Below are 11,936 nucleotides of genomic sequence, written 5' to 3' on the forward strand. Positions count from 1 at the left end.
AATCCCAGAGAATGTGGTTGAAAACAAACAAGTAAATATATAAAACAAATTCACCAAAATTAGCTTGAGGACGCCAGGTCTTAGTCACTTTACTTCACAGAAAAATCCAAACCAGAAGCCAAACCAGAAGCTTCCAGCCAAGTTAAGAGACAGGCAAGAAAGAGTTCAAATGGCAGGGAGGCGATGGCCGCCTGGACGCCTTCATGCCCTCCCTGACCCATTCCCAGCCCGCCCGCTCCCCACCTTTTCTGGGATTTCCCCATTTTCCGCAGGGCTCTACCTGCGGGTGCTGCCCAGGGGCCGTTCCCCGGAGGTGCTGCCCGGGCCCCGTTACCGGAGCGGGGCGGCGGGACGCCCCTCAGGCCGCCTCGAGGGCGAGGGGCGGGTGGGAGGCCGCGCTGCCGCCGCGGGGAGGGGTCCGGGCGGGCTGCCCTGCGCTGAGGCGGCGGCCGGCGACACTTTCCTCCACGTCACTTCGAGGAAAAGGAGCCGGTGTCGCCCGCGGGGACCCGGGGAAGGGCACCGGGGAAGGGAGGGGTGCCCGGGAGCCGCTCCTCAGCCAGCGGGAAAGCGAAAGCGAAATCGCCGGTGGCGGAGGGAGGTGTCTCGGCGGCGGCCGGAGGGGCTGCGGGGAGGCCGGCGCCCGGCGCTGCGCAGGACCTTGCAGGGGAGCGTTCGTCGCAGCGCGGCTGGCCGCCGCCGCAGGGACCCGCGGCCGCTGTAAGTTGTGTGAGGCTCCGCTCGCCCCCCTCAGGCCGGGGCGCTGGGCCTGGTGCGGCCTTCCCGGCGGGACCGGCCTCCCCGCACCGCGGAGGGGGGCTGGGACGGGCTCGTCCGGGGAGGCGAGGGGCTGGAGCAGGCCGTTGGGCTGCTGGAGAGACGTGTTTTGGGTCCACAAGAGAAGGGAACCACAAGAGAAGGGTGGCGGTGCAGAGGTGGGCCTCGGCTGGCAGCTGGGCTGTCCTGTGGAGAAGCCAAACGAAGGTGTTTTCCAGTTATGCACTTTCCCAAGTCAGGAATGGGTACACAAGTGAGTAAATTTTGGGTTACTTAATGTAAAGCAGAAAGGGATTCCTGCATCGTTGGCCAAAGACGGCCTCAATGCTGAACCGCGTTGTCGAATGCAGCGGGGATGGTGGTGTCGGGTAAGAACCAAGCTTGGGATTTCCAGGTGGGAACGTGTGAGATGTCCGCAAGGGTCAGGACACTGCTGCCTGGGTCCTGGCAGTTGTCAGAGGCACTTAGAGACTCTCTCACTTGCCGTGCCAAGCTCTCGCACTTGCCGCAGCACCCATAGGCTCGGGAACCTGCACCCCTTAGCATCTGTTTGCGGATCAGTGGCCCATCAGCTTCTCTAAATTCCTTTTTATCTACCTCCACTAAATGTTGTGGCAACAGATTCCAGATTTTACAGTATCTGTGTAAAGGAAGTGATTTTCCATTGTATTAAGCAGGTTTAAGGGTTGTATCCGTTAAGCACAGAGCACACAGGATGTTAAACATGTATCACAGTACAAAAGCAGTGTAAAGGCAAGTACATAAAGTTTCAGGACTGAAAAATTACATTGTGCCATGCAGAATTCCTCACATGTCTCTGGCATTTATGCTTAGTGAGGAAGAAAGCTTCAGATATCCAATATATATCACTTTTGCCTATAAAATGGTGCAGCATTTACATTTAAAAATTCTTTTAGCTCAACACAGCTGCTGCTATTCTGTTCTGCTGCTGCAAAAAAAAAAGCCAATACACACAATGTTCTGATTTCTTTTCTTGTTCCCTCAGGTTTCAATGGATTTCACAAGTCCCCCGCTATCTTTACAAGATAATGGTTTTGTAAGTATTTCCTGATGTGCTGCCTGGAAAAAAAAAATCTATATTTGACAATAGTATCGCTGAGTGAAGGTTTGTGCTAGGGCTGCTAGGACAGTGCTTCTGAAACTTCTTGTCTCACCTTCTTCCATCCTTTTATACTTTGGACATTCCCCATTCCCGCCTCCTCTTTCCATCGGGAGAGTCCCATTCCAAAGTGTCTGCATTACAGATTCTGGGAGAATATTCCTGTCCTGCCTCGCTTGCTCATCCGTCTCTCTGGAGGTTTCTTAGGGGAATTTCCTTTTTCCTGGTGCCTCCCTGGATTCAGTTCCTGCAGTGTGGCAAGTAATTTGGATGGGACTTCCCCCAGAATTTCTTGTGGTTTCCTTCTTATTTTTTCTATTATTTCAGGTTGAAAACTGTTGTCTTAGACAATGTTTCACTAAAAAACAGGCATTCTTTCTTACCAGCTTCCATCTGTGGCACGTCCATCCTTCTGCTTTCCTGCACTCAGTCCCTTGAGCAAAGGGATTTTTTTCCGGTTTTCAGTTATACACAGATGGGGATTTCCCTGTTGCTTAATAGGCACTTGAAACTGGACAAAGTAGTGGAAAAAATTATTTTATATTTTATTGTTTTTAGGAAATACCCAGCATTACAAAGAGAATTGACAGGATTATCTAATTTAGACCTTTGCCATGCGTAAATTTCATGGTTCACATTCAAGTTTTATGTAATATTAAGTAAAAGGGAGGGATTGTTTCAGCAGGTCTCTTTGGATTTTTTTTTCTTTTCTGCAGAATATTGCAGCCATAGAAACAAAACAGAACAGAAGATTTTCTCTCTTCTTGGGCTTTATCCAGTTGTAGTTTTCCTGTGCTTGTAAACTTCTGCCCTGAAGTACTTCAATTATGAAATGCTTCTTTTATTACCTTCCTCCTGCTTGATGTTACCTTTTATTGTCCAATCTCCCTGAGCTTGGAAGCATCCCATTTTGAATTTTTTTTTCTCATTAGGCCTGTATATATATACATTCTCTTAGAGGAACTGCTGAGAAAGTAGATAAAAATTTGTGGGTTTGAGGGGCTTAGTTCCCTGTGGAAGAACATAGAGACAACTTGCTTTTATTATTTATCAAAATATTAGCCTGTGAATATTTTCAATCAGATAGTTAGCAAATAATGATTACTGACCAGGACGCATTTTCTTAGATTTTTGTCCTGTCCAGCCATTAAATAGTTCAATGATTTGGCCCAAGTGCCTGAATGCATTTTTCAAAAATTATGTGGTATATGCTATCCTCTGGCATGCAGATTCTAGGAAGATTTAATTATGAAATACAATCGGTCTCTTGACTCACCACATATTTTGCCTGCATAATTGGAGAAAAACAGCAAATGGGCACACAGGCAAAATACACTGGACTTTCATTAATGGCCATACATTGAAATCTGCCATGGCGAAATGATTCATCCAACTGCAGAGGGTATATTTTTTTTTTTATTCTGAAGCCTCATTTGAATTGTTTGGTGTGTCTCAGTTTTTGCCTAATGGAGGGGAAAACCTGTGTGTGCCTCCTTTTTTCTCTCCAGAGTATGGTAAGCCCCAACCCTGTTGGCACATCACAAGATGAGATGGAAAAACTTAAAGAAGAACTGAAGAAATGGAAGGCAAGTTCTATAAAGCACACAGATTTGTGCAAATTAGCTGAATGATACTTGGAAGACCTTTAGTCCATCCTTCTAAAACCAAATCAACTCTCTCCCAATTATAACGTTTGTCTAACTTGTTCTCTGTTCTTCAATGGTACATGCTTGTGTTGATCTCAGTGGTAACTACATTTCTAAGTCTAAGAAAAATATTTATCCAAAGTGTTAAAAATAAATAAATATAAAGGGCTTACTTAAGGTTTTGTTTGTTCCTGTGGAAGAAAAAAAAAATCAAAAACCTTTTTTTCTTTTTACTGTCCAGGAAAGACTTGAAAAAGCTGAAAAAGTAAAAGCTGACCTTCTTCTCTGTAAATTAAGTGCCAATGAAGAGTGCATTAAAGCAGAGGAGGAGCTGAAAAAGCTCAAGGACTTTCAAGAGAAACAGCATAAGGACATTATTATGTCTAGGGACACCCAGGAGGTATGGAGCAGGCTTTTTTATAGCTCTTAGTGTCTGGGGAGTTGTGAAGGAGGCGTTGATTAGAGAAAATAAGAATAATATCTCCTTTTCAGTTTAAATGGCTTTGCCGGTTTGCAGACTGTACGAGTAGAATGTTCTACGCATAGCTTTCCAGCGGCAGATAAACCAGTGCAATAAAATAAGTCTTAGGGCAGTGTTGCAAGAGTGAAGGCAAAACTGAGACTTATTTTGTATAGAAGACGAAGACTGACAAAACCAGTCTTCCTCTTCCAAGATTCTCCACCAACAGATGAGTTTCAATTTTGTGTGATGGAGGTAAAATTGAACGGGTTGATTCCACTGCTTTGTCAACTCCCAGCCCATCTTACAAGACGTTACAGCACCCAAGGGATTTCTTAAGTGACACTGAGCTGAGCAAGAGCCTGAAGAGGGCTCTTCTTGCTAGGACTACTTGGTCCTAGAACTAATTGGTTCATTACCTCAGTGTGCCACGTGCAATCATCGGTACAGTAATAGAGGTTTCCATAGGCTGTCAAGGAGGTGGTTTCAGTGAAGTTTGGTTTGGCCCGTAAATCACCGATGAGAAATTATGGCTTCAATATTACAAGCTATTGAAATATAATTAATAGGTTAAGTACATTCAGGTTGGCGTGAGATTTTCTGAAAGTTGGTTTTGGTTCTCCAATCATAAATGTTTGGATTTTATGGACAGAAGAGGTCCTTATCATCATCTGGCTTTTGTTTTACGTTATCTTCAGGTGATGGGAACTAGTCTAAATGTCTCGAGTGGTTAATAACTTTAAAGGAGTCATCTTGTAATTGTGGGTGGCTGGAGCTGACTACATCTGCAGTGTTTCCTTGTCATTCCAGGAAATACTGGATTTAGTTACATGGGCTTTATGCCCATTTAGGATTCATTGGTGTGGAGGAAGTACATAGCAGTTGGGAGGTAGAAGTGTTCCCTCTTCCTGCTGAAGAAGTACAGAGAGGGAAGAGCAGCAGTGTGTCAGGAACTGTCCTCACCTGCTAAACTTTTCAGAAAAGGGGATAACAGTTACTAAGATCACACGTGGTACAAAAACCAGAATGTTTGTGTGTTGACATAGGTTCTGACCTTGCATGTATAAGGAACTGACATAACTATGGAAAGCCCTGTGCAATTTATGGTACGCTGTATGTGCTTGGAAACACTCATTTCAAAAACCCTCTTTCTGTAATTTACTTTGACTGAAACTGCTCCTCAGTGAGTGAATTTACCTTGCAGATAGTTAAAGCAATGCAAAAAATGTATTGTGCTTGGCTGTCGTGTAGAATAATTAAAAGTTGAAACCATTTCTAATGTCTACAGATTTTGCCGAAATATATTTTTGTCTTCTCTATTTTGAATTTTACATTTAATACTTTTTGGGCTGTAGAGAGAACTCAATGTACTAAAACAAGAAAACGCTGAGCTGAAGAGAGAGATTGAAAAGCTCAAAGAAGACCTTGCAGAATGTAGTTCTGTGCCTTCGCAGGATAGTCAGGTAAAGTTTGAAATACTTTGCACTTTGTCTTTCGGAAGTGCACATTTTCATTTTGTCAGTTCTAGACAGCCGGGGCCAGTTGTTAGCATGTGAACCTCTACTGGTTTCAATATAAAATACAGCTTGAAGTTTTATTTTCTTATTTTACCTGGAAAGATAATGTGAAGCAGGCTAAGGATATGGAAACAAGTATGTGAGATATTGAAAACATCAGAGGAATGAAGAAAAGCAGAAAATTATTACATGGAAGACACTGGAATGAAAAATACACATAGCATTAGTAATTTTCAAGTACTCTCATACTAATTGGGCAAGAGGGTGGAAGAAAGGGAATATGTCAATTATACGGCAAGTGTAGCATTTATTTTAGCCTGTATTGAGCTTGATTTGATTATAGTTTTTCTCATGTTACTCCAAATCAGAAGTAACTCAGTTTGCAGCCAGATGAATATTAGTGATACTAAATAGATTTAAATGTAGGATCCAAAGTGTCTTTTTGGTGAAACTGCTACTGATTCGTAGGTGTTCAGAAATTGGAACTTCCCTTGTGGAAATTTCAGCTTTTAAAAACCCATTTTCATTCTGAATTGGAACAAACCCAAATATTTTGGGGAATTTACAGTAAAATGAAAACTGTCATCATTCTTTGTTTATACAGAGACTGAAACTCTATCCAAGTGTTACCTTGTTTAATGTTAGCAATATTGTAATATTAGCTTTAGCTTTCTAAATTCCATTTCTAAATTTAGAAGATGTCAGTTAAGTCCAGCCTATGCAGTCAGTGGACAGGCCAAGGCTCCTCTAGAAGGAGATTCAGTGTGAATTCAGACACCCAGTCTCTGAATTATCGTTCGGAAGAATGTCTCTCTTTCCCTTGGCAGTAGAAGGAATGGAAAGAAAGTGGGCTCATAGATAAAATCCTAGTTTTGAAGGTAGGTAGCAGGAATGCTTTCATTACTCTGGTTATATTATCTTAATGCAAACAGTATTTTTCTTCTACACAGGGTTTTATTTTGAAATAGTTACGTAAAGGGGAAAAAAGAGTTATCTGAAACTCCCTCAAGTTTATCAAAGCAGCCTTTCCTAACCAACATTTTCATGAAGAGTTTTAATCTATCCTAGTTATAAAATAACTATATATATATTCCTAGTTATAAAGTAACTATATATATAGGGATAAGATATTCCTAACTATTTTACTAAGATGGCAACATCGAAGGCTGTTTATTAGCAGACTTCCCATTGCTGTAGAGCAGTGATGCAATTAGGCAAAAATAAATAGCAACACAAAGGACACTGATACTTGCAAATTTTACATACTTTGCAAACTTTGCAAATTTTACATACCAAAAGTAGTATATTTCTGCAGGTGGAAGTGTGGACTTCACTTGAATTTTTACTGTATCAAGTTTAAGTTTGAGGATAATCAAAGAGAAAACAAAAAACCCATCCCACTGACAAAAATCCCCGGAATAGACAAGTAGAACTAGTCAGTTTAGTTAGAAGAGTTATACCTGTTTTACCAGCCATGACTTCAATCTGCTTGACTGTTAAACTTTCAAAATACAAAATATATGTAGCACTTCAAGGAAAGACTACTGTTTGTTTTTCTGTTCTGCAATAAATTACAGAATTATTTTTTTCCCCTTATCTTGATTCTAAAATACTAGATTAAAAAAAAGGTAGCGGGAATGAAACTGAAGTTCACTCACATGGAAGACATGAGGGATGATTATTCAGATATGGATACTCACTGTGTTTTTGGTGCAACTACAAAAATTCCATTCAGACTGAATCAAAACCAGGCACTGCTTACTTTTGAAGATGAAGAAGGTATGATGCATATTTTAAGCATAAAATTAATGTCTCTGATGTATTTCATTGCCAAAAGAAGAAGATTTACATAAATGTTTTGGAAAAAAAAATCAACAACAGCCAAAGAAAGAATACACAGAGAACCTTTCACTATTGTGATACCAATCAGTAGAACAAATTTCTTGCAAGCCCTCTGCCTGTCTTCGTTGGATTACCAGATTTCTGCTCTCAGCTAATACAAACAATACTTGATGTTTGAAACTGGGAATATGTTTCTACCTTACAGAGTATTGTCAAGAATGAGTCAAAATGTTTTGACAGCAGAATTTGATTTTTTTTCTGTACTCTGGGCAGTACCTTATTGTGACAGCAGTTATGTTGGTTAAATGTACACGTCAGATGATGGGTAGATCTGAGACACAGGGATGGTGTGGTCTGTACCTTGCTGGCTTCCCACTGGGATAGTTGCTGTTTGGCCAGTCTGGTGCCTGCCCACAAGGAGCCTGCAGGCTCTGCTCGGTGGGTAACTCGCCCACCGAGTATATTCCAGGTACATATACGCGAGCATATCTCAGATACAAAGCTAGTGATGTGGTTTTCATCCAAGGATATTTTAAATGAAATATGAGAAGTCTAGTATTTGATACAGTGAGAGCATCTTCTGACAGCGTAAAGATTCTATATTATTCTATTCTATACTATTCTATTGTACTATTCTAAAGACAGTACAATATTTTACCTGTTGCCTATAACCAATGAGACTTTATGGAAACAGACATGCCTGAAGACATGGATAGTGGGATCCGCTTGCCTAACTGTTATTTATTTCTCCTTTATTGATGCAAAAGGACATTTTACTTATAAGGCTGGGGAATAATTTTGGTTTTACCTTTGATTAAACAAACCTTTTCATATGCAAAAACTTATGATTTTCCTTAGTTGCCCAGAGACTGATAAAAATGGGTAAGCATACTGTGAACCTGGACAACAAAATAGCAGATGTGAGTGTGAAGCCTTTTACACTTGACATGGGAATCAAATTTGAGGTAATCAACTGAAATATGAAACTGTAAAGATACAAACTTGCAGTTCTTAAAGTGCTTTAAGTTCGGGGTTTTTGGGTGTTCTCAGTCACAAAGCGCACAAAATTATTTTTTTAGCTCCATGTCACCATGTCGGGAAAGAAGATCAATGTTTCAGAAGTACCTGACCTATCCATTCCTGAAGACTGGGTGAGAGACAAATTAGAGCTGAACTTCTACAAATCTGAACAGGGCGGAGGAGGAGAAGTAGAAAATGTGAGCTATGACAAGCAGTCTAGAACAGCCGTTATTACATTCCTCAGACCTGGAGGTATAGTATATGATATTGTCTTAGCTAGATGTACAGGCCATATTGTCCATTCTGCATTCCATTCCATTCCATATTATATTCTGTGTTAACTTAACCACTGAATGTAGCAAATTCTTCCCACGGAGAGTTAAGTAGATCAGGAAAAGATGTGGGTTCACCCATACATCTGTAAATAAAGCAGTATTTCATCATACTCCTTTTTGATCAAAAATGACCTGATAGGCAGCTTGTGAGCTTTATTTCTTTCTTAACTTTGTCAAAAAACTATTTTTTCTTTGCATTGCTAGACACTTATATTGCAAAAAGAAAATTAGGAAAATGTGTTTGATTTTAGCTCTTGTTTCATGACAATGAAGTTAGACAGGCATTCAGATTGCCCAACTGTATGAAATTCTATGAAGATCAGTGGAGCCACATCCATTTAGAGCAGCTGCTTTAGATTTATTTCAGAAGCTTTTGTGGGTATTTAATGATTTTTCTTTTTTGGAAATGCCAGATAAACTTTTTTCAAAATGCATATGAAGAATCTGCAAGTGTGTTATCGTATTTTAGGTTCTAAATACATATAAGAAAGATTAGTCCGTTCTTTGATATGCTTACAAAATGCATTTTAGATTATATTACTCTTACTCCTCTTTCTCTCATTCTCCATTACAGCAGCTAACGGCTTTGTGAGCTGTACTAAATACCCTTTCTTTGTAAATGGAAGGTGCTATAGGCTTTCTGTGTCCCCAGACATCAACGTACACTTGGAAAAGTTTCAGGTAAAAGAATCTAGCCCAGGCTAACCCCTAAATAGAAGAGATACATGGGAAATAGGAGATATGAGCAGAATTTTCAGTTCTGTGGACTGCAGAAGCTTTTGCGTCATGCACTTTGTGAAACTTAATAGCAAGCGTGAGTCTGCAATATGCTGCTCTGCTGATAATCTTATGTTTTGCAGTGTGAAAGCTATAATTTATTTTTAAATAGTGTGCACGTCTTTCCTTGATCAAATTATATCATTACTTACCACAATGTCTGTGCTAGACAGGAGGCAGATACTGAACTGTTTGTGAATTAGGTTAATAGTAGACAACGTTTTTCCAAGTCACAAAGCACTGTCATATTCATCCCTAATGAGAGGCCTTGTTGATAGTCTCAGCAGAGACCCTTGTTGTTCTGTGAAACGTCTGCTCGTTCATTTTTTTCATTCATTCATTCAACCCAAATAATGACTTATTTTCCTGTAACGCTAGTCTGCTTGCTCATCGTATTCTCACTGAAATTGTCTTTTACTTTGTATGAATAGATTGTAATCAAGTCAGTATTGTGTATATAATCAGGCCTTTATAATTAAAGCATTGACTAGAGTGTGTGTGTTTATGAGATACAACAGCATTCTTTGCAGGTGTATATCATGTATTGGCATGGGTTTTTATGAAGTGACGCTGTCTGGAGTCATCAGAGATCCCCAAATCCAGTGTCTGTGTGCATTCAGGAGTGGAGGACACACCAGTTGAGGAGGCTGGGTGCTTTGCCTATTGAACTAGGTGTATTATGATAGAGTTCAGAACTGCTGCTATACTCAGTGATAGAAATATACCACACCATCCAAAGTCTTAAAATGTCATCAAAAATCCTAGCCGTATCTGATCAAGGATATGTTTATTTCCTTTAGATGTACATGCAACAGCTGATGTTTAATGCAAGTTTGTTTTTCTTTCCTCACTAGCTCTATTGCGGGATTTCTAAGAAGACCATTCTGTTGAAAGGAATTCAAGAGGTGGAAGATGATGAGGAAAGTGTACAGGACATGATTGAAATTCATTTTCAAAAGCCTAGTAATGGCGGCGGGGAAATAGAGAATATCAAATATGTATCAAAAGGAGTAACATGGGTTTGTTTTGAGGAGGATGCTTAGCATGCCGTAGAGGAAATTGTAGGTTGAACTCATGAAGTTCCAAGTATTCGCATCATCAGAGGCGTCGAAAGTTATGTACCTTGTACTTTAATGTTCTGAAATTTATACTTGAAAAAGAGGAATGACCTGTCTTTCTGATTTGTGTAACAGCACAGACTGCATAGAAATTCAGTAAAACTCACTGCTTGGTGTCCCAGAGGTTCTTGATTATAGTCACAGTAAAAGCCTTTACCAGCACTTGAAACTTAAACGTAAGATTGCTTTCTGCACATTTGCAGATTTTGTATCTTGCACATTTCAGACGGGTCACTCCCAAGTGGGATAAACCTATTCCTTCTTGTATTTTGGTTACAAAAGCCATATGTAATCCCATAAGATTATAGCCTGGTTTATTGTTTACTTTTAACATTTGTTTCTACAATGACATTTTTTTATTATTTTTGTTCATGATTTTGCTTACTTTAAAATATTAAGAGTTGAGATCATTCTTTACCTAAACTAGATTATTTTGGGGAAACAGTCTGATGGGGTTTGCTGCATGTGACTGGCCAGACTGCTGGCTCTGGGAGGGTATGGAGGGATGGGTCGGTTAGAAAAAGGCATATAGAGTTAAGGACAACGTTAATTTTTCAGCGTGTAAAGTCCCCCATTTGTTTCCAGTTCATCCTTCCAGTTGTCATTCTAAAAGATCTTCTAAATAAAAAGGAAGTGCAAAGTTGGGGGTGGATTATTTTCCAAGGAGGGGTGTTTTTCCTGTTCTGCTGTCAGCCTTTTTATTTGCTACCTTTGGGGGCTGAAATGTTTTGGCAACTTAACTTCAAAGTAGCACGGCTTTAACATTAAAAATAATTTATTTTTATAGTCTTTGACATCTTGTTACGCAGGAAAACGACAATGCACCAAACTCAGATATACCTCAGATACATCCTCAGGTATATCTATTATATACACCTCAGGTATATCTATTGTTATTCTATTATTATTCTAATTATTATTATTATTCTAGAGAAGCTGTTAGTAGACAATAGATAGCGTTGAATATGGGAAACAAAAAGGCTGCCAGCACCGCAGTTGATTTTTACTGTGAATTTACTGTTGGGTGAGATACGTGTGACTGCAGCACCTCTTGCTGTCTAGTGCGTGCAAAGGCACGGATGGATTACCTGAAAATTATGAAGTAATAATAAAAAAAAAAAAGTAGTACTACTGGAGTATTTATGGAGATTGTGTACTTTTGCATGTAACGGTCTTAAAATCTTGGTAAGATCAGATGCCTTAAAAAGAAAGCGGGGAAACCTGGTGAAGGTGAAAAATGTCATTAACGGTACCAGTTTTAATGATGAAAAACGAGAATACAGAATTTAGGTGATGTTTCTATAAATGGCAACATCCCTTTTTC

General features: G+C 40.0%; 1 protein-coding gene across 2 annotated transcripts; it reads left to right on the plus strand.

The window, feature by feature from the left end:
* The first annotated feature begins 437 nt into the window (after positions 1-437).
* NMI (N-myc and STAT interactor) lies at positions 438-11,029 on the plus strand. 2 transcript variants are annotated; one of them, XM_054209148.1, is made up of 10 exons: positions 438-720; positions 1,784-1,834; positions 3,406-3,490; positions 3,792-3,943; positions 5,359-5,466; positions 7,137-7,299; positions 8,221-8,327; positions 8,442-8,634; positions 9,292-9,398; positions 10,349-11,029. In XM_054209148.1, exons 2-10 carry the CDS (start codon positions 1,790-1,792, stop codon positions 10,535-10,537), a joined length of 1,149 nt encoding a protein of 382 aa, XP_054065123.1. In that variant the 5' UTR covers positions 438-720; positions 1,784-1,789; the 3' UTR covers positions 10,538-11,029. The 2 variants fall into 2 exon arrangements, with proteins under 2 accessions (XP_054065123.1, XP_054065122.1); XM_054209147.1 differs by lacking the exon at positions 438-720 and adding an exon at positions 750-1,030.
* The last annotated feature ends 907 nt before the right edge of the window (positions 11,030-11,936 follow it).

The sequence above is a fragment of the Rissa tridactyla genome, chromosome 7, assembly GCF_028500815.1.
Source record: "Rissa tridactyla isolate bRisTri1 chromosome 7, bRisTri1.patW.cur.20221130, whole genome shotgun sequence".
In the NCBI taxonomy this organism is placed as follows: domain Eukaryota; kingdom Metazoa; phylum Chordata; class Aves; order Charadriiformes; family Laridae; genus Rissa; species Rissa tridactyla.

Bases quoted from the DNA above. Each gene is read 5' to 3' on its own strand.
- NMI (XM_054209147.1), top strand. From the start codon at position 998: ATGCACTTTCCCAAGTCAGGAATGGGTACACAA. The intron at 1,835-3,405 runs GTAAGTATTTCC...TTTTCTCTCCAG, and splicing joins CTTTACAAGATAATGGTTTT to AGTATGGTAAGCCCCAACCC. The intron at 5,467-7,136 runs GTAAAGTTTGAA...CTAAAATACTAG, and splicing joins TGCCTTCGCAGGATAGTCAG to ATTAAAAAAAAGGTAGCGGG.